The sequence below is a fragment of the Salvelinus fontinalis genome, chromosome 34, assembly GCF_029448725.1.
Source record: "Salvelinus fontinalis isolate EN_2023a chromosome 34, ASM2944872v1, whole genome shotgun sequence".
NCBI lineage: Eukaryota > Metazoa > Chordata > Actinopteri > Salmoniformes > Salmonidae > Salvelinus > Salvelinus fontinalis.
This window is the reverse complement of record NC_074698.1, coordinates 33,024,702-33,049,395: the sequence shown is the minus strand read 5'-3', so window position 1 is coordinate 33,049,395 and position 24,694 is coordinate 33,024,702. Positions and strand designations below refer to the sequence as shown.

Here is a 24,694-nt window from a genome sequence, read left to right as displayed (position 1 = left end):
TGCATCCTCCTCCATCTTACCCCCTCCTCCCTTACCCTTCCCCCTCTGCTCTCACCTCCCATCCTCCTCCATCTTACCCCCTCCTCCCTCACCCTTCCCCCTCTGCTCTCACCTCCCATCCTCCTTCTCCCTCTGCATCCTCCTCCATCTTACCCCCTCCTCCCTCACCCTTCCCCCTCTGCTCTCACCTCCCATCCTCCTTCTCCCTCTGCATCCTCCTCCATCTTACCCCCTCCTCCCTTACCCTTCCCCCTCTGCTCTCACCTCCCATCCTCCTCCATCTTACCCCCTCCTCCCGCACCCTTCCCCCTCTGCTCTCACCTTCCATCCTCCTTCTCCCTCTGTATCCTCCTCCATCTTACCCCCTCCTCCCTCACCCTTCCCCCTCTGCTCTCACCTCCCATCCTCCTCCATCTTACCCCCTCCTCCCTCACCCTTCCCCCTCTGCTCTCACCTCCCATCCTCCTTCTCCCTCTGCATCCTCCTCCATCTTACCCCCTCCTCCCTTACCCTTCCCCCTCTGATCTCAGCTACATCCCTCCATCCTTTTTCCCCAACACTGGAGTGACCCTTTTCTAACCTGCTCTCATCTTTACCAGTCTCCCGACACTGCCCCTTCACTGCACTCCTCTCATATTTAAGTCATGTCCTCCCCTCCTGTGAAGCTGCTGTTGGGAGGAGGTTCTCTAGATGCTGGGCTGTCCTGTCACATTTATACAGAGCTCACTGTACTCTAGTGCACACGACTGCACACTATTGCACTTTACTGCACTCTACACAGTGCAACACGGCTAGCCGGGCTCAGCCTCACCTGGCCACACACAACACAGAAGCTAGCTCCGGTATACCTGGCCGTAGGACTAGTGTTAAGTTCATGTTTTAAGTATCCCTATATTTCTGTTATTACGGGGCTATCACTCAGTCAAGAGTGCGCATGCGCAGGAGGTCTTGGTCGTTGTTGGACCTAGCCTCGAGTGTGATGGCTACTTGTAGTGTGTTCATATAGTATAGTAAACTTTGTTAAACTGGAACTTTGTCGTTGTGTCATTTCGAGTTAACAACTAGCTCCAGAGTACCTGGCCGTAGGGCTAGTTCCATATTACCTGGCCGTAGGGCTAGTTCCAGAATACCTGGCCGTAGGACTAGCTCCAGAATACCTGGCCGTAGGACTAGCTCCAGTATACCTGGCCGTAGGACTAGCTCCAGTATACCTGGCCGTAGGACTAGCTCCAGAATACCTGGCCGTAGGGCTAGCTCCAGAATACCTGGCCGTAGGGCTAGCTCCAGAATACCTGGCCGTAGGGCTAGCTCCAGAATACCTGGCCGTAGGGCTAGCTCCAGAATACCTGGCCGTAGGGCAAGCTCCAGTATACCTGGCCGTAGGACTAGCTCCAGTATACCTGGCCGTAGGACTAGCTCCAGTGTACCTGGCCGTAGGGCTAGCTCCAGAGTACCTGGCCATAGGGCTAGCTCCAGAATACCTGGCCGTAGGGCTAGCTCCAGAATACCTGGCCGTAGGGCTAGCTCCAGAATACCTGGCCGTAGGGCTAGCTCCAGAATACCTGGCCGTAGGGCTAGCTCCAGAATACCTGACCGTATGCTAGCTCCAGAATACCTGGCCGTAGGGCTAGCTCCAGAATACCTGGCCGTAGGGCAAGCTCCAGTATACCTGGCCATAGGGCTAGCTCCAGAATACCTGGCCGTAGGGCTAGCTCCAGAATACCTGGCCGTAGGGCTAGCTCCAGAATACCTGGCCGTAGGGCTAGCTCCAGAATACCTGGCCGTAGGGCTAGCTCCAGAATACCTGACCGTAGGGCTAGCTCCAGAATACCTGACCGTATGCTAGCTCCAGAATACCTGGCCGTAGGGCTAGCTCCAGTATACCTGGCCGTAGGGCTAGCTCCAGTATACCTGGCCGTAGGGCTAGCTCCAGAATACCTGGCCGTAGGGCTAGCTCCAGAATACCTGGCCATAGGGCTAGCTCCAGAATACCTGGCCGTAGGGATAGCTCCAGTATACCTGGCCGTAGGGCTAGCTCCAGTATACCTGGCCGTAGGGCTAGCTCCAGGATTTTTTACATTTATTTTACCTTTATTTAACTGGGCAAGTCAGTTAAGAATACATTCTTATTTTCAATGCCGGCCTTGGAACAGTGGGTTAACTGCCTTGTTCAGGGGCAGAAAGACATATTCGATCTTGCAACCTTTCGGTTTCTAGTCCTAACACCCTAACCTCTAGGCTACCTGTCGTATACCAGGAGACTGTAGGGTTAGCTCTTTAGCTACAGTACTTCTTCACTATGTCTACATGTAGCTTGTGCTCATGGCTTGGGAACTACATGATTAGATGCTATACCTAAATAAAGGCTAACTTCCCAAACCACAATCAGACCCTCCGATGGTGGTAATAGCCCCCTACTGGACGGAGACGGTGGTAATAGCCCCCTACTGGACGGAGACGGTGGTAATAGCCCCCTACTGGAAGGAGACGGTGGTAATAGCCCCCTACTGGACGGAGACGGTGCTAATAGCCCCCTACTGGACGGAGACGGTGGTAATAGCCCCCTACTGGACGGAGACGGTGCTAATAGCCCCCTACTGGACGGAGACGGTGGTAATAGCCCCCTACTGGACGGAGACGGTGGTAATAGCCCCCTACTGGACGGAGACGGTGCTAATAGCCCCCTACTGGACGGAGACGGTGCTAATAGCCCCCTACTGGACGGAGACGGTGCTAATAGCCCCCTACTGGACGGAGACGGTGGTAATAGCCCCCTACTGGACGGAGACGGTGGTAATAGCCCCCTACTGGACGGAGACGGTGGTAATAGCCCCCTACTGGACGGAGACGGTGGTAATAGCCCCACAATAACTAATCAACACTGATACTGTGTGAGCCCTACTATTTTTTTTCCCCCTCGCTCTCTGTCTGTGTGTGTGTGTGTGTGTGTGTGTGTGTGTGTGTGTGTGTGTGTGTGTGTGTGTGTGTGTGTGTGTGTGTGTGTGTGTGTGTGTGTGTGTGTGTGTGTGTGTGTGTGTGTGTGTGTGCCACCTATATATTCTCTGATCCTCAGCTAAAACTACATTCTCAAAGCATAGCGTTACAAATACCTAATATGTAAAACCACCTATCTTTTTAACACTCGATTGAATTGCAAATTGGTGCGCTTGGCTGAACAGAATGTATGTGTACACACACACACACACACACACACACACACACACACACACAGAGTGTGGATATAAGCTTATACACCATGACCATCTATCACCCTTTCCCCATGACTACTAACAACACACACCAGTCTTTATTACCTCCATAACTCACCCATACACACATGATGTATCTCATTGGCTGTCTCCCCTCCCCTCTCTAGCGGTGTGTCCACCACAATAGACCCATTCTGGGACATCAGTCTGGACCTGCCGGGCTCGTCCACTCCCTTCTGGCCCCTTAGCCCCGGGGGAGACGGCTCAACGGTCAACGGAGAGAGCCACCTTTCAGGGGCCACCACGCTCACAGACTGTCTACGCAGGTAGAGCACACTAAACGTCTGTCCGTCCCCAGGTCTTTCACCATGTCTGTCCCTCTCTCCTCTCCTCTTCATATGGGCTACCATAAACATAGTAGCCTCTCTCTCAATTTCACTTTAAGGGGCTTTATTGGCATGGGAAACATGTTTACATTGCCAAAGAAAGTGAAATAGATTATAAGCAATAAAACATGACACTTACAAAAGTTCCAAAAGAATTAAGACATTTCAAATGATATGTCTATACACTGGTTGCCCTTTTCTTGTGGCAACAGGTCACACATCTTGCTGCTGTGATGCACACTGGTATTTCACCCTGTAGATATGGCAGTTAATCAACATTGGATTTGTTTTTTGAATTCTCTGTAATTTAAGAATGTCAATTTGCTCTTTATCTTCATCTCCTCTGTTACCTGTCCTTCCTTCCTCTCTCTTCCTCTTCCTCTTGTACTTCATCACCAGTCACAGCCTGGTTGCTGCAGCATGACTCTTAAAGGCACAGACAGGGCTGATTCTGAGGGGTGAAAACAGTGTTATACTATACACACTTGGGGTCTGTTCCAATAGCCACACTGAGCACAGCACTGGGAATGAAGTCATGTATTGGGCATTCTTAGTGGTATGTTAGTGTGGAGGATGGATTGTTTTGGTTTATTCAGATCCCCGTTTAGCTTTTGCCAAGTAGCAGCTATTCTTCCTGGGGTCCTTGCCTTGTGCTGCAGTGTGTGAAATCTTCGTCTCTCTCTGATGAGCGGTATCAGTCCTCAGTCACATCGTTGACCATCAGTGTTGGCCTCCCCCCTACACAAAACTGTTGGTCGCTGCTTAGCATTATATTGCAGCCTCTGGCAGTGTAACCATGGAAACTGACCTGTTATGTATCACTACAAACACATTCTATTGTCTTTATATCTCTCTTCTTTATACACTGAGTGGACAAAACATTAGGAACACCTGCTCTCTCCATGACTCTCTCCCCATGCTCTCTCCCCATGCTCTCTCCCCATGCTCTCTCCCCATGCTCTCTTGCTCTCTCCCCATGCTCTCTTGCTCTCTCCCCATGCTCTCTTGCTCTCTCCCCATGCTTTCTCGCTTTCTCTCCATGCTCTCTCGCTCTGTCCCCATGCTCTCTCGCTCTGTCCCCATGCTCTCTCGCTCTGTCCCCATGCTCTCTCGCTCTGTCCCCATGCTCTCTCGCTCTGTCCCCATGCTCTCTCGCTCTCTCCCCATGCTCTCTCCCCATGCTCTCTCCCCATGCTCTCTCCCCATGCTCTCTCCCCATGCTCTCTCCCCATGCTCTCTCCCCATGCTCTCTCCCCATGCTCTCTCCCCATGCTCTCTCCCCATGCTCTCTTGCTCTCTCCCCATGCTCTCTTGCTCTCTCCCCATGCTCTCTTGCTCTCTCCCCATGCTCTCTTGCTCTCTCCCCATGCTCTCTTGCTCTCTCCCCATGCTCTCTTGCTCTCTCCCCATGCTCTCTCGCTCTCTCCCCATGCTCTCTCGCTCTCTCCCCATGCTCTTTCCCCATGCTCTCTCGCTCTGTCCCCATGCTCTCTCGCTTTCTCTCCATGCTCTCTCCCCATGCTCTCTTGCTCTCTCCCCATGCTCTCTCGCTCTCTCCCCATGCTCTCTCGCTCTCTCCCCATGCTCTCTCGCTCTCTCCCCATGCTCTCTCCCCATGCTCTTTCCCCATGCTCTCTCGCTCTGTCCCCATGCTCTCTCGCTTTCTCTCCATGCTCTCTCCCCATGCTCTCTTGCTCTCTCCCCATGCTCTCTTGCTCTCTCCCCATGCTCTCTTGCTCTCTCCCCATGCTCTCTTGCTCTCTCCCCATGCTCTCTTGCTCTCTCCCCATGCTCTCTCGCTCTCTCCCCATGCTCTCTCGCTCTCTCCCCATGCTCTCTCCCCATGCTCTCTCCCCATGCTCTCTCCCCATGCTCTCTCCCCATGCTCTCTCCCCATGCTCTCTCCCCATGCTCTCTCCCCATGCTCTCTCCCCATGCTCTCTCCCCATGCTCTCTCCCCATGCTCTCTCCCCATGCTCTCTCCCCATGCTCTCTCGCTTTCTCTCCATGCTCTCTCGCTCTGTCCCCATGCTCTCTCGCTCTGTCCCCATGCTCTCTCGCTCTGTCCCCATGCTCTCTCGCTCTGTCCCCATGCTCTCTCGCTCTCTCCCCATGCTCTCTCGCTCTCTCCCCATGCTCTCTCGCTCTCTCCCCATGCTCTCTCGCTCTCTCCCCATGCTCTCTCGCTCTCTCCCCATGCTCTCTCGCTCTCTCCCCATGCTCTCTCGCTCTCTCCCCATGCTCTCTCGCTCTCTCCCCATGCTCTCTCGCTCTCTCCCCATGCTCTCTCGCTCTCTCCCCATGCTCTCTCCCCATGCTCTCTCCCCATGCTCTCTCCCCATGCTCTCTCCCCATGCTCTCTCCCCATGCTCTCTCCCCATGCTCTCTCGCTCTCTCCCCGTGCTCTCTCGCTCTCTCCCCATGCTCTCTCGCTCTCTCCCCGTGCTCTCTCGCTCTCTCCCCGTGCTCTCTCGCTCTCTCCCCGTGCTCTCTCGCTCTCTCCCCGTGCTCTCTCGCTCTCTCCCCGTGCTTTCTCGCTTTCTCTCCATGCTCTCTCGCTCTGTCCCCATGCTCTCTCGCTCTGTCCCCATGCTCTCTCGCTCTGTCCCCATGCTCTCTCGCTCTGTCCCCATGCTCTCTCGCTCTGTCCCCATGCTCTCTCGCTCTCTCCCCATGCTCTCTCGCTCTCTCCCCATGCTCTCTCGCTCTCTCCCCATGCTCTCTCCCCATGCTCTCTCCCCATGCTCTCTCCCCATGCTCTCTCCCCATGCTCTCTCCCCATGCTCTCTTGCTCTCTCCCCATGCTCTCTTGCTCTCTCCCCATGCTCTCTTGCTCTCTCCCCATGCTCTCTTGCTCTCTCCCCATGCTCTCTTGCTCTCTCCCCATGCTCTCTTGCTCTCTCCCCATGCTCTTTCCCCATGCTCTCTCGCTCTGTCCCCATGCTCTCTCGCTCTGTCCCCATGCTCTCTCGCTCTGTCCCCATGCTCTCTCGCTCTGTCCCCATGCTCTCTCGCTCTCTCGCCATGCTCTCTCGCTCTCTCGCCATGCTCTCTCGCTCTCTCGCCATGCTCTCTCGCTCTGTCCCCATGCTCTCTCGCTCTGTCCCCATGCTCTCTCGCTCTGTCCCCATGCTCTCTCGCTCTGTCCCCATGCTCTCTCGCTCTGTCCCCATGCTCTCTCGCTCTCTCGCCATGCTCTCTCGCTCTCTCGCCATGCTCTCTCGCTCTGTCCCCATGCTCTCTCGCTCTCTCCCCATGCTCTCTCGCTCTCTCCCCATGCTCTCTCGCTCTCTCCCCATGCTCTCTCGCTCTCTCCCCATGCGCTCTCTCCCCATGCTCCCGCTCTCTCCCCATGCTCTCTCTCCCCATGCTCCCGCTCTCTCCCCATGCTCTCCTCATGCTCTCGCTCTCCTCATGCTCTCGCTCTCCTCATGCTCTCGCTCTCCCCATGCTCTCGCTCTCCCCATGCTCTCACTCTCCTCATGCTCTCTCCTCATGCTCTCTCCTCATGCTCTCTCCTCATGCTCTCTCACTCTCCCCTCAGGCTCTCTCGCTCTCCTCGTGCGCTCTCCTCGTGCACTCTCTCGCTCTCCTCGTGCGCTCTCGCGCTCTCCTCGTGCGCTCTTTCTCTCCTCGTGCCCTCTCTCTCCTCGTGCCCTCTCTCTCCTCGTGCCCTCTCTCTCTCCTCGTGCCCTCTCTCTCTCCTCGTGCGCTCTCTCTCTCCTCGTGCGCTCTCGCTCTCTCCTCGTGCGCTCTCGCTCTCTCCTCGTGCGCTCTCGCTCTCTCCTCGTGCGCTCTCGCTCTCTCCTCGTGCGCTCTCGCTCTCTCCTCGTGCGCTCTCGCTCTCTCCTCGTGCGCTCTCGCTCTCTCCTCGTGCGCTCTCGCGCTCTCCTCGTGCGCTCTCGCTCTCTCCTCGTGCGTTCTCGCTCTCTCCTCGTGCGCTCTCGCTCTCTCCTCGTGCGCTCTCGCTCTCTCCTCGTGCGCTCTCGCGCTCTCCTCGTGCGCTCTCGCGCTCTCCTCGTGCGCTCTCGCGCTCTCCTCGTGCGCTCTCGCGCTCTCCTCGTGCGCTCTCGCGCCCTCTCGCGCTCTCGCGCCCTCTCGCGCTCTCCTCGTGCCCTCTCGCGCTCTCGCGCCCTCTCGCGCTCTCGCGCCCTCTCGCGCTCTCCTCGTGCGCCCTCTCGCGCTCTCCTCGTGCGCCCTCTCGCGCTCTCCTCGTGCGCCCTCTCGCGCTCTCCTCGTGCGCCCTCTCGCGCTCTCCTCGTGCGCCCTCTCGCGCTCTCCTCGTGCGCCCTCTCGCGCTCTCCTCGTGCGCCCTCTCGCGCTCTCCTCGTGCGCCCTCTCGCGCTCTCCTCGTGCGCCCTCTCGCGCTCTCCTCGTGCGCCCTCTCGCGCTCTCCCCGTGCGCCCTCTCGCGCTCTCCCCGTGCGCCCTCTCGCGCTCTCCCCGTGCGCCCTCTCGCGCTCTCCCCGTGCGCCCTCTCTCGCTCTCCCCGTGCGCTCTCTCTCGCTCTCCCCGTGCGCTCTCTCTCGCTCTCCCCGTGCGCTCTCTCTCGCTCTCCCCGTGCGCTCTCTCTCGCTCTCCCCGTGCGCTCTCTCTCGCTCTCCCCGTGCGCTCTCTCTCGCTCTCCTCGTGCGCTCTCTCTCGCTCTCCTCGTGCTCTCTCTCTCGCTCTCCTCGTGCTCTCTCTCTCGCTCTCCTCGTGCTCTCTCTCTCGCTCTCCTCGTGCTCTCTCTCTCGCGCTCTCTCTCTCGCTCTCTGTCTCCTCGCGCTCTCTCTCTCTCCTCGTGCTCTCTCTCCTCGTGCTCTCTCTCTCTCCTCGCGCTCTCTCCTCGCGCTCTCTCCTCGCGCTCTCTCCTCCCGCTCTCTCTCGCTCTCTCTCTCTCGCTCTCTCTCTCTCGCGCGCTCTCTCTCTCGCGCTCTCTCTCTCGCGCTCTCTCTCTCGCGCTCTCTCTCTCGCGCTCTCTCTCTCGCGCTCTCTCTCTCGCGCTCTCTCTCTCGCGCTCTCTCTCTCGCGCTCTCTCTCTCGCGCTCTCTCCTCGTGCGCTCTCTCCTCGTGCGCTCTCTCTCTCTCTCTCTCTCTCTCTCTCTCTCTCTCTCTCTCTCTCTCGCGCGCTCTCTCGATCTCTCGTTCTCTCTTAATATTCCACCCCCTCTTTCTGCAGGTTTACTCGGCCTGAACATCTAGGAAGCAGTGCCAAAATCAAATGTGGTGGTTGCCATAGTTACCAGGAGTCGACCAAACAGCTGACGATGAAGAAGCTCCCCATCGTGGCGTGTTTCCATCTCAAAGTGAGTCTCTCTGCTCCTAGCCAATCACAAGAGGCCAGCCAAGACCACTAAGGACAATCTATTGAAATACAATATAAGAACATATCATATATTAAAGTATAATAAATGTATGAATATATGAAAATATCATGTTACACAATGTATTCTCACGGTAAGCTTATAGATCAGAATGTTTTGTGTATGGATAGATTTGCCTTCCATTACTGTCACTACACACACACCCACACCCACACACACACACTCAGTCTTCTACACATTTTATTTATGGAGTATAGGGGGGCCATAATATTCCTAGGACTTTGCTGAACGTTGGAATCTTCTCTTCAGACTGATCCATCTATTACCATCAGGGCTCTAGTCTAACAGGGCTCTCTATTTCTCACACGTAATCCCTCCCTTCAGAATGACAAGAAGATCAGGGAGGAGTCTAAATAATTTCTCTACCCTCCCTCTCTACTCTCCTTCTACCACAACCCCTCTCCCTCTTCCCCTTCTCTCCTTTCTGCCCCCCTTCTCTCTCTTTCCCCTCTTTTCTCTCTCCCCTCTTCTCTCTCTTTCACCTCTTCTCTCCCTCCTCTCCACCTCTTCTCTACCTCTCTTCTTTCTCTCCCTCTCTTCTCTACCTCTCTTCTTTCTCTCCCTCTCTTCTCTACCTCTCTTCTTTCTCTACCTTTCTTCTTTCTCTCCCTCTCTTCTCTCCCTCTTCTTTCTCTCCACCTCTTCTTTCTCTCCACCTCTTCTCTCCCTCTTCTTTTTCTCCACCTCTCTTCTCTCTCCTCCCTCCTCCCCCTCTCTTCCTTCTCTCCCTCCTCCCCCTCTCTTCCTCCTCCCCCTCTTCCTTCTCTCCTTCCTCCCCCTCTTCTCTGTCTCCCTCCCCCCCTCTTCCTTCTCTCCTTCCTCCCCCTCTCTTCTGTCTCCCTCCTCCCCCTCTCTTCTGTCTCCCTCCTCCCCCTCTCTTCTGTCTCCCTCCTCCCCCTCTCTTCTGTCTCCCTCCTCCCCCTGTAGCGGTTTGAACACTCTGCCAAACTGAGGAGGAAGATCACCACATACGTCTCCTTCCCTTTAGAGCTGGACATGACACCTTTCATAGCTTCCAGGTGAGGTAACACACACACCCACTGCAGATCTAAGCTCTGGTTTGGAAATAGAAGACCCTCCTCGTGTTCCCGCACTATAAAATAATGAGATGTGTGTATGAACGCTGTGTGTTCTCCATCCTCCAGGGCATGGAATATAACCTTCCTACTGTCTATTATATACCCTGCCTTCCTACTGTCTATCATATACCCTGCCTTCCTCCTGTCTATCATATACCCTGCCTTCCTCCTGTCTATCATATACCCTGCCTTCCTACTGTCTATCATATACCCTGCCTTCCTACTGTCTGTTATATACCCTGCCTTCCTACTGTCTATCGTATACCCTGCCTTCCTACTGTCTATCATATACCCTGCCTTCCTCCTGTCTATCATATACCCTGCCTTCCTACTGTCTATTGTATACCCTGCCTTCCTCCTGTCTATCATATACCCTGCCTTCCTACTGTCTATCATATACCCTGCCTTCCTCCTGTCTATCATATACCCTGCCTTCCTACTGTCTGTTATATACCCTGCCTTCCTACTGTCTATTGTATACCCTGCCTTCCTCCTGTCTATCATATACCCTGCCTTCCTACTGTCTGTTATATACCCTGCCTTCCTCCTGTCTATCATATACCCTGCCTTCCTCCTGTCTATTATATACCCTGCCTTCCTCCTGTCTATCATATACCCTGCCTTCCTACTGTCTATCATATACCCTGCCTTCCTACTGTCTATCGTATACCCTGCCTTCCTACTGTCTATCATATACCCTGCCTTCCTACTGTCTATCACATACCCTGCCTTCCTACTGTCTATCGTATACCCTGCCTTCCTACTGTCTGTTATATACCCTGCCTTCCTACTGTCTATCATATACCCTGCCTTTCTACTGTCTGTTATATACCCTGCCTTCCTCCTGTCTATCATATACCCTGCCTTCCTCCTGTCTATCATATACCCTGCCTTCCTCCTGTCTATCATATACCCTGCCTTCCTCCTGTCTATCATATACCCTGCCTTCCCACTGTCTATCATATACCCTGCCTTCCTCCTGTCTATCATATACCCTACCTTCCTCCTGTCTATCATATACCCTGCCTTCCTACTGTCTGTTATATACCCTGCCTTCCTCCTGTCTATCATATACCCTGCCTTCCTCCTGTCTATCATATACCCTGCCTTCCTCCTGTCTATCATATACCCTACCTTCCTCCTGTCTATCATATACCCTGCCTTCCTCCTGTCTATCATATACCCTGCCTTCCTACTGTCTGTTATATACCCTGCCTTCCTACTGTCTATCATATACCCTGCCTTTCTACTGTCTATCATATACCCTGCCTTCCTCCTGTCTATCATATACCCTGCCTTCTTCCTGTCTATCATATACCCTGCCTTCCTACTGTCTGTTATATACCCTGCCTTCCTACTGTCTATCATATACCCTGCCTTCCTACTGTCTGTTATATACCCTGCCTTTCTACTGTCTATCATATACCCTGCCTTCCTACTGTCTGTTATATACCCTGCCTTTCTACTGTCTATCATATACCCTGCCTTTCTACTGTCTATCATATACCCTGCCTTCCTCCTGTCTATCATATACCCTGCCTTCCTCCTGTCTATCATATACCCTGCCTTCCTCCTGTCTATCATATACCCTGCCTTCCTCCTGTCTATCATATACCCTGCCTTCCTCCTGTCTATCATATACCCTGCCTTCCTACTGTCTATCATATACCCTGCCTTCCTCCTGTCTATCATATACCCTGCCTTTCTACTGTCTATCATATACCCTGCCTTCCTACTGTCTATCATATACCCTGCCTTCCTCCTGTCTATCATATACCCTGCCTTCCTCCTGTCTATCATATACCCTGCCTTCCTACTGTCTATCATATACCCTGCCTTCCTACTGTCTATCATATACCCTGCCTTCCTCCTGTCTATCATATACCCTGCCTTCCTCCTGTCTATCGTATACCCTGCCTTCCTCCTGTCTATCGTATACCCTGCCTTCCTCCTGTCTATCGTATACCCTGCCTTCCTCCTGTCTATCGTATACCCTGCCTTCCTCCTGTCTATCATATACCCTGCCTTCCTACTGTCTGTCACATACCCTGCCTTCCTACTGTCTATCACATACCCTGCCTTCCTACTGTCTATCATATACCCTGCCTTCCTACTGTCTGTTATATACCCTGCCTTCCTACTGTCTATCGTATACCCTGCCTTCCTACTGTCTATCATATACCCTGCCTTCCTACTGTCTATCATATACCCTGCCTTCCTACTGTCTGTTATATACCCTGCCTTCCTACTGTCTATCATATACCCTGCCTTCCTACTGTCTGTTATATACCCTGCCTTCCTACTGTCTATCATATACCCTGCCTTCCTACTGTCTGTTATATACCCTGCCTTCCTACTGTCTATCACATACCCTGCCTTCCTACTGTCTATCACATACCCTGCCTTCCTACTGTCTATCACATACCCTGCCTTCCTACTGTCTGTTATATACCCTGCCTTCCTACTGTCTATCATATACCCTGCCTTCCTCCTGTCTGTTATATACCCTGTCTTCCTACTGTCTATCATATACCCTGCCTTCCTACTGTCTATCGTATACCCTGCCTTCCTACTGTCTATCATATACCCTGCCTTCCTCCTGTCTATCATATACCCTGCCTTCCTCCTGTCTATCATATACCCTGCCTTCCTACTGTCTATCATATACCCTGCCTTCCTACTGTCTGTTATATACCCTGCCTTCCTCCTGTCTATCATATACCCTGCCTTCCTACTGTCTGTCATATACCCTGCCTTCCTACTGTCTATCATATACCCTGCCTTCCAACTGTCTGTTATATACCCTGCCTTCCTCCTGTCTATCATATACCCTGCCTTCCTACTGTCTGTCATATACCCTGCCTTCCTACTGTCTGTTATATACCCTGCCTTCCTACTGTCTGTCATATACCCTGCCTTCCTACTGTCTGTCATATACCCTGCCTTCCTCCTGTCTATCGTATACCCTGCCTTCCTACTGTCTATCATATACCCTGCCTTCCTACTGTCTATCATATACCCTGCCTTCCTACTGTCTGTTATGTACCCTGCCTTCCTCCTGTCTATCGTATACCCTGCCTTCCTCCTGTCTATCATATACCCTGCCTTCCTACTGTCTATCATATACCCTGCCTTCCTACTGTCTGTTATATACCCTGCCTTCCTCCTGTCTATCATATACCCTGCCTTCCTACTGTCTGTCATATACCCTGCCTTCCTACTGTCTATCATATACCCTGCCTTCCAACTGTCTGTTATATACCCTGCCTTCCTCCTGTCTATCATATACCCTGCCTTCCTACTGTCTGTCATATACCCTGCCTTCCTACTGTCTGTTATATACCCTGCCTTCCTACTGTCTGTCATATACCCTGCCTTCCTACTGTCTATCATATACCCTGCCTTCCTACTGTCTATCATATACCCTGCCTTCCTACTGTCTGTTATGTACCCTGCCTTCCTCCTGTCTATCGTATACCCTGCCTTCCTACTGTCTATCATATACCCTGCCTTCCTACTGTCTATCATATACCCTGCCTTCCTACTGTCTATCATATACCCTGCCTTCCTACTGTCTATCATATACCCTGCCTTCCTACTGTCTGTTATATACCCTGCCTTCCTCCTGTCTATCATATACCCTGCCTTCCTACTGTCTGTTATATACCCTGCCTTCCTACTGTCTGTTATATACCCTGCCTTCCCACTGTCTATCATATACCCTGCCTTCCTACTGTCTGTTATATACCCTGCCTTCCTACTGTCTATCATATACCCTGCCTTTCTACTGTCTATCATATACCCTGCCTTCCTACTGTCTGTTATATACCCTGCCTTCCTACTGTCTATCATATACCCTGCCTTCCTACTGTCTATCATATACCCTGCCTTCCTACTGTCTGTTATATACCCTGCCTTCCCACTGTCTATAATATACCCTTCCTTCCTACTGTCTGTTATATACCCTGCCTTCCTACTGTCTGTTCGGCATTGAACATGTGACTGTGGTGTTCAGGAGTCATGTGGCTCTGGCTGTAGTGAGTGGCAGATCAATGGACAGATAAATAGGAGAGTGGGAGGCTCTCCTGTGTGTCTGCTTATTATACAGGACACCCCTGCCACCTAGTGGATGTGTGGGACACTTTCATGTCATCCTCTGGGGTTCTTTGTACTTTAAATAGTTTTTAACTGGAGAAATTGCTTTACCCCAAAATCAATCAATCAATCAATCCAAGACACAGTATTATGTCTGAAATGTCATGACAGAATTGTAGTATTTGGTAACACTTTCCTTCATAACACTGTCATACTGTGACATCACAGATTGTAGTAACACTCTTCAACTAACAGTCTTACTACCACTGACTTCGCTGAGGAAACAGGAGCTCACTATGACTGACTGCTACGTGGGTTTCTCACCCAGCTACCTTAAGAAGACTGGGGATAAGAGCATCAGCTTAATGACTCAAATATACATGTAACCGGCACTGTGAGACTGTCATCTGAATGACTGTTATGTAACCTGGATGTTTCAAGTCAAGTGTAACCATGTACCATGTCTCTATTAGATGTTGGATGATGTTCTTCTCACCGCCCCGGGTCAATGTAGTGGTTGGCATTTGATATGAGTGTCTCTGTCCTCTACAGTAAGGAGAGCAGGATGAATGGCCAGTATCAACAGACAGTAGAAGTATTAAACAACGACAATAAGTAAGTATGTCAAGGTTTATTCTTTTATGGTAAACAGCAACAACGTGTCCCAAGTTAACAGCACCAGATCTGGCTTCAAGTAAGATTGAAATGTTGTTTAAATACTTGATATGGGCTTGATTGAGCTTGCCTTGCACAATGGAACCAAGAAAATAGTTGAAAAAGTGCAAACATGGCCCACCTAGCACTCCAGACAAGCTGAAACAAACATGGCCCACCTAGCACTCCAGACAAGCTAAAACAAACATGGCCCACCTAGCACTCCAGACAAGCTAAAACAAACATGGCCCACCTAGCACTCCAGACAAGCTAAAACAAACATGGCCCACCTAGCACTCCAGACAAGCTAAAACAAACATGGCCCACCTAGCACTCCAGACAAGCTAAAACAAACATGGCCCACCTAGCACTCCAGACGAGCTAAAACAAACATGGCCCACCTAGCACTCCAGACAAGCTAAAACAAACATGGCCCACCTAGCACTCCAGACCAGCTAAAACAAACATGGCCCACCTAGCACTCCAGACAAGCTAAAACAAACATGGCCCACCTAGCACTCCAGACAAGCTAAAACAAACATGGCCCACCTAGCACTCCAGACAAGCTAAAACAAACATGGCCCACCTAGCACTCCAGACAAGCTGAAACAAACATGGCCCACCTAGCACTCCAGACAAGCTAAAACAAACATGGCCCACCCAGCACTCCAGACAAGCTAAAACAAACATGGCCCACCCAGCACTCCAGACAAGCTAAAACAAACATGGCCCACCTAGCACTCCAGACAAGCTAAAACAAACATGGCCCACCTAGCACTCCAGACAAGCTGAAATAAACATGGCCCACCTAGCACTCCAGACAAGCTAAAACAAACATGGCCCACCTAGCACTCCAGACAAGCTAAAACAAACATGGCCCACCTAGCACTCCAGACAAGCGAAAACAAACATGGTCCACCTAGCACTCTAGACAAGCGAAAACAAACATGGTCCACCTAGCACTCTAGACAAGCGAAAACAAACATGGTCCACCTAGCACTCTAGACAAGATAAAACAAACATGGCCCACCTAGCACTCTAGACAAGCTAAAACAAACATGGTCCACCTAGCACTCTAGACAAGCTAAAACAAACATGGCCCACCTAGCACTCTAGACAAGCTAAAACAAACATGGCCCACCTAGCACTCCAGACAAGCTAAAACAAACATGGCCCACCTAGCACTCCAGACAAGATAAAACAAACATGGCCCACCTAGCACTCCAGACAAGCTAAAACAAACATGGCCCACCTAGCACTCCAGACAAGCTAAAACAAACATGGCCCACCTAGCACTCCAGACAAGATAAAACAAACATGGCCCACCTAGCACTCCAGACAAGCTAAAACAAACATGGCCCACCTAGCACTCGAGACAAGCTGAAACAAACATGGCCCACCTAGCACTCCAGACAAGATAAAACAAACATGGCCCACCTAGCACTCCAGACAAGCTAAAACAAACGCTGAAAGGATTTCAGATTTCCACTAGTATTTGAACCGAGGTCTAGATTAATTAAAGGTAGATTAATTTCATTATAATTGTTTCCATTCTAGTGCAACAGCGAATGCTAACGGCGTGGAGCATCCTAGTCCGACTCCCAAATGAAATCAATTTAAACACTATTAACAGTAGCTCCATTTGTCTCATCCATGGCCGTTACAATGGCATTCATTATCCAAGACATTTACCAGGGTTAAATGAATCAGTGTTATACAGTACCATTTCTAGTTGTTGTTTGACTGGAGTACTAAGGACAAGTGTTCATGACCATGGTCCCTGTGACTGTTTTGATGGATTGGATGAAGGCCATTGACTGTTCCTCGGACTAGTTGACATGGTCAGAGAAATGGATGTATAAACTAAGAGGAATAGGTGAAGCCAGAATAATCAGGTGAAGTCAATATATATATATATATATACCACCAGCTGTGTTATAAAGTACTTTAAGTCAACCTCGCTTCCTTCTCCACTGTCTGTGTGTTGTGGTGGAGCAGGTATTCTCTGTTTAACTGTGTGTGTGTTGTGGTGGAGCAGGTATTCTCTGTTTAACTGTGTGTGTGTTGTGGTGGAGCAGGTATTCTCTGTTTAACTGTGTGTGTGTTGTGGTGGAGCAGGTATTCTCTGTTTAACTGTGTGTGTGTTGTGGTGGAGCAGGTATTCTCTGTTTAACTGTCTGTGTGTTGTGGTGGAGCAGGTATTCTCTGTTTAACTGTGTGTGTGTTGTGGTGGAGCAGGTATTCTCTGTTTAACTGTGTGTGTGTGTGTTGTGGTGGAGCAGGTATTCTCTGTTTAACTGTGTGTGTGTGTTGTGGTGGAGCAGGTATTCTCTGTTTAACTGTGTGTGTGGTGGAGCAGGTATTCTCTGTTTAACTGTGTGTTGTGGTGGAGCAGGTATTCTCTGTTTAACTGTCTGTGTGTGTTGTGGTGGAGCAGGTATTCTCTGTTTAACTGTCTGTGTGTGTTGTGGTGGAGCAGGTATTCTCTGTTTAACTGTGTGTTGTGGTGGAGCAGGTATTCTCTGTTTAACTGTCTGTGTGTGTTGTGGTGGAGCAGGTATTCTCTGTTTAACTGTGTGTGTGTTGTGGTGGAGCAGGTATTCTCTGTTTGCGGTGGTGAACCACCAGGGCACCCTGGAGAGTGGTCACTACACCAGCTTCATCCGCCAACACAAGGACCAGTGGTTCAAGTGTGACGACGCCATCATCACAAAGGCCAGCATCAAGGACGTGTTGGACAGTGAAGGGTGGGTCGTCAGACACCAGACTCCACGGTCATTTTCTTTAGATAACAGACTGAAAGAAAAGACTGGAGCAGGGAGGGACTACCAATAGAAAAACACTACTATTCGTTTTCTGTTGTAAAATATTTTGGCTGTGTTCAGTGGGGTACACTGTAACAAAACTTTTTTTTAGAGGAAAACAATAGGTTGTGTTATTGAACAAGTTCAGGTAGTACTTCCAGGTTTCAATCAATTTCCAAATGTTTTCTCCCCACTGAACATAACCCTGAGGATCCATTTCAGTCAAGTTACTCTCAGTTGATTTGGATGTGGAATTTCTGTGGGATTGCGGTTCAATACTCGCATCATGTTCAGAACTACCTGTACAACTACTGCTACTACCTGAACGTGTCCAATATGAATACAGATGTCCATTTGTTGTTGCAAAACGTTTTGTGTGCCCTACTGAACACAATGTTAGATTGCCGTCAATTTAGATTTAATTGACCCCAACTTTAGAGGTCGAGTCCATCCATACACATTCTTATAGTGTTAACAAATCTGAACAACCCCACACAAACTAATCACATTTAAGATAACTGTTTTCCTGTACTATTACTACTAATCACATTTAAGTCTAATAGTGATTTCCCTCTTCTGCTACTAATACTGCTACTGCTACTAATACTGCTATTGCTACTAATACTGCTACTAATACTGTTGCTAATACTAATGCTGATAATGCTACTACTGCTAATGCTACTAATACTGTTACTAATACTACTGCTACTAATGCTGATAATGCTACTACTGCTAATGCTACTAATACTGTTACTAATACTACTGCTACTAATTCTGCTACTACTGCTACTAATACTACTACTACTTCTATAGCTACTACTGTTACTGCTGCTATTACTACTGCTCCTAATACTACTACTGCTACTACTACTTACTACTACTGCTACAGCCACTACTACTACTAATCACATTTAATCTAACTATTTCCCTTTACTACTACTACTACTACTAATCACATTTAAGTCTAATAGCACTTTCCCTGTACTACTACTGCTAATAATCACATTTAATCAAACTATTTCCCTTTACTACTGCTAATACTACTCCTACTACTACTACTACTACGGCTAATAATCACATTTAATCAAACTATTTCCCTTTACTACTGCTAATACTACTCCTACTACTCATGCTACTACTACTACTACTAATCACTTTTAAGTCTAATAGCTATTTCCCTGTACCACTACTACTACTAATAATAATAATAATAATCACATTTAATCAAACTATTTCCCTTTACTACTGCTAATACTACTCCTGCTACTAATACTACTACTACTGCTACTAATCACATGTAATCAAACTATTTCCCTTTACTACTGCTAATACTACTCCTGCTACTAATACTACTACTACTACTACTAATCACATTTAATCAAACTATTTCCCTTTACTACTGCTAATACTACTCCTGCTGCTACTACTACTACTACTACTACTACTACTACTCCTACTAATCACATTTAATCAAACTATTCCCCTCTACTACTGCTAATACTACTCCTGCTACTAATACTACTACTACTGCTACTAATCACATGTAATCAAACTATTTCCCTTTACTACTGCTAATACTACTCCTGCTACTAATACTACTACTACTACTACTACTACTACTACTAATCACATTTAATCAAACTATTTCCCTTTACTACTGCTAATACTACTCCTACTACTACTACTACTACTACTACTACTACTACTACTACTACTACTCCTACTAATCACATTTAATCAAACTATTCCCCTCTACTACTGCTAATACTACTCCTGCTACTACTACTACTACTACTAATACTACTACTACTACTGCTGCTACTAATCACATTTAATCAAACTATTCCCCTTTACTACTGCTAATACTACTCCTACTACTAGTCATCACATTGTAAGTCTAATAGCTATTTTCCTTTCCCCTCAGGTATCTCCTGTTCTATCACAAGCAGTTCTTGGAGTATGAGTAGCCTTACCTTGGAGACCGCTGACTCTGCAGAGAACCAACCAACCTGACGCTCAAAGAGATGAGAGGAACCAACCAATGACTGTGGAACAGAGGGCGATAACATACGAACACACAAACCTACCTGAAACTCTGACTATACCGGTTACTACTACCCCCCTGACAGGGGTGACAGTCTAACATAAACAATGACTAATAGTGAAAAATCATGCAAAACTTGTTCAAAAACAGCACTGAGCTCCCGGCATCTACTTGACACAACTGAATGGAGAAAGAGAATGAGGAAAAGTGGAGTGGTGTGGGTGGGAAGGAGCCCTCCCTCTCTCTCCCTCACTCCGCCCCTTTTCTGACGTTGGGGCGGAGCCTTGGCGAGAGTGATTGACAGTTCTGTGGCGAGGAAGTAGGAGGGACGAGGGCACATTGGGGTTCAAACCCGCAAAACTACAGTATTCAAATGTGACTTGTTGTTTCTTTCCTCATGGTGCTCTCGTTTCCACTGACCACTCATTTACCATACAGTCACGATGGGAGGAGACAGTCCACGGCTTCATATGCATACACAACTGAATGCAGAAACCATATATACTACAACAACAAAACAAAAGTATGGTATTATTTAAAATAAAATAGCAAACAAGATCTGGTTATGATTCTTATCATTTGAATTTAGTTCTGTAATATGCTGTATGATCCTCTAGTACATCTATTTTTTTAAAGGGGAAAAGTGGGAGAACTGAGAGCGCGAGACGCCGTCCTTGCTAGTTGCCTGGTAAGCGTAGCCAAACACGAAAAATGGACTTGGAGCAAACTGAACGTACCCATGTTCAAACTATTTTTTTGTTTATTATTTTCTTGTTTAATTTTGGTTGAGGACAAGGGAATATCTATTTTTTTATTTAGCGACTCGTTCATTGAAATGAATTGTGTACCATTTCTTTCCAGTGTCCACGTTAATCTCATCGTTTTGTTGCGGTGCAGTAATGTCCCGTCCTTGCTGTCATGGTACCTTCAGAAGACGTTATTTCGATATAGTATTCTTTATTGTGGAAAGTGTTGTTGGGTATATAATGATGGTGGTGATTTAAAATGGCTCACTTTTGGCTGTTGACATTTTTGAGAAAAGCTATAGGTTTCTTGTGGCATTATGAAGTAGAGGTAAAGTATTCTCTAGCTTGGTCCCAGATCTGTTTGTGCTGTCTTGCTAAAACTCTTATAGGAGCTGGCAAGCCATCATAAACAGATCTGGGACCAGGCTAGGCAGTATATTTAGAGGATTAGAGGCCATGGCTATCAGACTGCTGTGGGGCTTTTTAGAAGGCCTCTGCAACACAGTAGGGTGCATACCTGGGGCAAATCGCTTGCTATTCCCCATATACTGCAGAGACAAATGTAGTTCTCTAGGGAATAGTGGGCCATTTCAAACACAGACCTAGAGTCCATCAACAGAAGCGATGTGCCAACGTAAGCCTACTGCAACACAGCTGTGCAGGTCTAGGGCAAAACTGAAATGGCTCACTATTCCCTATATAGTGCACTACGTTTTAATTCTGTCCAATAGTTGTGCACTACATAGGGAATAGTGTGCCATTTTGGACACATATCAGTCAATCTGTCTTAATGTCGCCTTGGACAATAATACCTCGACGCCTACACCTCTTCTGTTACAAGACTCCATTGATTATGATTTTTGTACTGTACTGGTGTTGGGGGGGGGGGGGGGGGATAAATGGTGATGATGAAAGATTGCACGTACACGGTGGCGCTGTCTGTTTGCTGCACCCTCTCCAGCTTTTGAATCCATCAGTGTTCTCTTAATATCCACAACAACAATCACACGTGGCTTGTTCAGACCAAGGTCATGTTCATTAGGCACCAGATAGAGAACTCACAAATGGGGAGGGACTGCTTGGGCTTGTCCAACGAGAAACGCTAATTTAAATGTTCCGTGGCAAAACGTTTGAAAACGTTATTCATTGCGTGCCCTGATGTACACGACCCAATGTGTCAATGTTGCCTCTGCAGTGCAGCAACACAGTGCTCTATCCTATCAGTATGCTGTCAGTATCCTATCAGTATGCTGTCTGAATTCTGAGTCTAAAAAGAAAGAACACAAATGTGTTGTTAGGTATGTTATGTTTGAATATCACTGTGTATGTAAAGATTTAAAAAAGAAATGTGGGAAAAATGTATACCACATTGATACCGCAACACTTTGGGTCTGGTTCAGCTGCTCGGGAAACAACCAATAAAACATGTCTATCCTCTGGTCTGGTACAGATAGTCCGTTATTGAACCCTGAGCCAGAACAGATGGTAGAAGAACAGAGAAATCACACCTTTAAATGGTCGCGCCACCAAGGCTTCCAATGCATCATGTTGTTCTTAGAGAAGAGCGTCACCCAGAGGTCATTCAGGAACGCAGCCCTAACGTGCAAGGAGGTGAGAGGAGAGACATTGTCCATTTCAGTGATAAAACTCATGTGGTCCTTTTTTCTCTTTAATTAGAACATACTCTGTCTCCATTGCCTGATTTCTTCCGTTTCAAATCTATTCCATCTTTTCTCTAGTGTAGTGTGCAGTTTCATGGTGTTGAAAACGTTTGGATAGAAATGCATTTAGTAGAAATGAATGTCTGATAGAATGAATAGCTGACACCATTTCCTATTCTTTCTTTAAAGCTCAGTGTTTCACGTTACTGAATACATCCCTGTAGGTAAACCACGAACACAGAGACAGACGATGGAGAACTGCCTGCCACAGATGTGGATACTAGTTTCCCTGAAGCCCTCTATAGTGGAGTTTGGCGGCGGCAGGTAGCCTAGTGGTTAGATCCTCCGTGAGCACAGTTGTGGATACTAGTTTCCCTGAAGCCCTCTATAGTGTAGTTTGGGGGCGGCAGGGAGCCTAGTGGTTAGATCCTCCGTGAGCACAGATGTGGATACTAGTTTCCCTGAAGCCCTCTATAGTGGAGTTTGGGGGCGGCAGGGAGCCTAGTGGTTAGAGATCCTCTGTGAGCACAGATGTGTACGTCATCCATGTTGTATGTTAAGTCCTGCAATTTGTATGGCATGTTACGAATGTGTATGTGCTTAAGATCCCGTTCAATCTCTTTTCAAAGCATGATGCTTACTAGCTTGTTTCTCTTGCTGTGTCTTTCTGTTTCCCTGAAGCCCTCCATAGTAGATTAAGTGACTTGTTCCAATAGATCCTAGTGGAGTCAATAACCTCATGGTAGTGTTAGGAAATGTCTGTTTAGATGGCATATTATGCCTTACCCCATTCTCAGGTCCTTCAGCCTAAGAATTGAGCACTCCCACTGTTTGGGTGTATGTTTCCACTGTTTGGGTGTATGTTCCCACTGTTTGGGTGTATGTTCCCTCTGTTTGGGTGTATGTTCCCACTGTTTGGGTGTATGTTCCCACTGTTTGGGTGTATGTTCCCACTGTTTGGGTGTATGTTCCCACTGTTTGGGTGTATGTTCCCACTGTTTGGGTGTATGTTCCCACTGTTTGGGTGTATGTTCCCACTGTTTTGGTGTATGTTCCCACTGTTTGGGTGTATGTTTCCACTGTTTGGGTGTATGTTCCCACTGTTTGGGTGTATGTTCCCACTGTTTGGGTGTATGTTCCCACTGTTTTGGTGTATGTTCCCACTGTTTGGGTGTATGTTTCCACTGTTTGGGTGTATGTTTCCACTGTTTGGGTGTATGTTTCCACTGTTTGGGTGTATGTTCCCACTGTTTGGGTGTATGTTTCCACTGTTTGGGTGTATGTTTCCACTGTTTGGGTGTATGTTTCCACTGTTTGGGTGTATGTTTCCACTGTTTGGGTGTACAGTCGTGGCCAAAAGTTTTGAGAATGACACATTCATTTTCAGAAAGTTTGCTGCTTCAGTGTCTTTAGATATTTTTGTCAGATGTTACTATGAAATACTGAAGTATAATTACAAGCATTTCATAAGTGTCAAAGGCTTTTATTGACATTTACATGAAGTTGATGCAAAGAGTCTATATTTGCAGCGTTGACCCTTCTTTTTCAAGACCTCTGCAATCCGCCCTGGCATGCTGTCAATTAACTTCTGGGCCACATCCTGACTGATGGCAGCCCATTCTTGCATAATCAATGCTTGGAGTTTGTCAGAATTTGTGGGGTTTTGTTTGTCCACCCGCCTCTTGAGGATTGACCACAAGTTCTCAATGGGATTAAGGTCTGGGGAGTTTCCTGGCCATGGACCCAAAATATCGATGTTTTGTTCCCCGAGCCACTTAGTTATCACTTTTGCCTTATGGCAAGGTGCTCCATCATGCTGGAAAAGGCATTATTCATTACCAAATTGTTCCTGGATGGTTGGGAGAAGTTGCTCTCGGAGGATGTGTTGGTACCATTCTTTATTCATGGCTGTGTTCTCTGGCAAAATTGTGAGTGAGCCCACTCCCTTAGCTGAGAAGCAACACCACACATGAATGGTCTCAGGATGCTTTACTGTTGGCATGACACAGGACAGATGGTAGCGCTCACCTTGTCTTCTCCGGACAAGCTTTTTTCCCGGATGCCCCAAACAATCGGAAAGGGGATTCATCGGAGAAAAGGACTTTACCACAGTCCTCAGCAGTCCAATCCCTGTACCATTTGCAGAATATCAGTCTGTCCCTGATGTTTTCCTGGAGAGAAGTGGCTTCTTTGCTGCCCTTCTTGACACAGGCCATCCTCCAAAAGTCTTCACCTCACTGTGCGTGCAGATGCACTCACACCTGCCTGCTGCCATTCCTGAGCAAGCTCTGTACTGGTGGTGCCCCGATCCCGCAGCTGAAACAACTTTAGGAGACGGTCCTGGCACTTGCTGGACTTTCTTGGGCACACTGAAGCCTTCTTCACAACAATTGAACCGCTCTCCTTGAAGTTCTTGATGATCCAATAAATGGTTGATTTAGGTGCAATCTTACTGGCAGCAATATCCTTGCCTGTGAAGCACTTTTTGCAATGACGACGGCACGTGTTTCCTTGCAGGAACCCATGGTTGACAGATGGGGAACAATGATTCCAAGCACCACCCTCCTTTGAATCTTCCAGTTTGTTATTCGAACTCAATCAGCATGACAGAGTGATCTCCAGCCTCGTCCTCGTCAACACTCACACCTGTG

At 48.6% G+C, this 24,694-nt stretch overlaps 1 protein-coding gene across 2 annotated transcripts in view; it reads left to right on the top strand.

Annotated features, from left to right (window-relative positions):
- LOC129833739 (ubiquitin carboxyl-terminal hydrolase 22-like) overlaps positions 1-21,821 on the top strand; it is a 62,277-nt gene extending 40,456 nt beyond the window's left edge. For both annotated transcript variants that reach the window (XM_055898530.1, XM_055898529.1), the window contains 6 exons: positions 3,377-3,535; positions 8,756-8,882; positions 9,888-9,979; positions 14,687-14,749; positions 17,386-17,535; positions 19,517-21,821. In XM_055898530.1, the coding sequence (XP_055754505.1) occupies positions 3,377-3,535; positions 8,756-8,882; positions 9,888-9,979; positions 14,687-14,749; positions 17,386-17,535; positions 19,517-19,559 (634 nt within the window). In that variant the 3' untranslated portion in view covers positions 19,560-21,821. The remainder of the gene's footprint in view (positions 1-3,376; positions 3,536-8,755; positions 8,883-9,887; positions 9,980-14,686; positions 14,750-17,385; positions 17,536-19,516) is intronic.
- Positions 21,822-24,694: the final 2,873 nt, after the last annotated feature.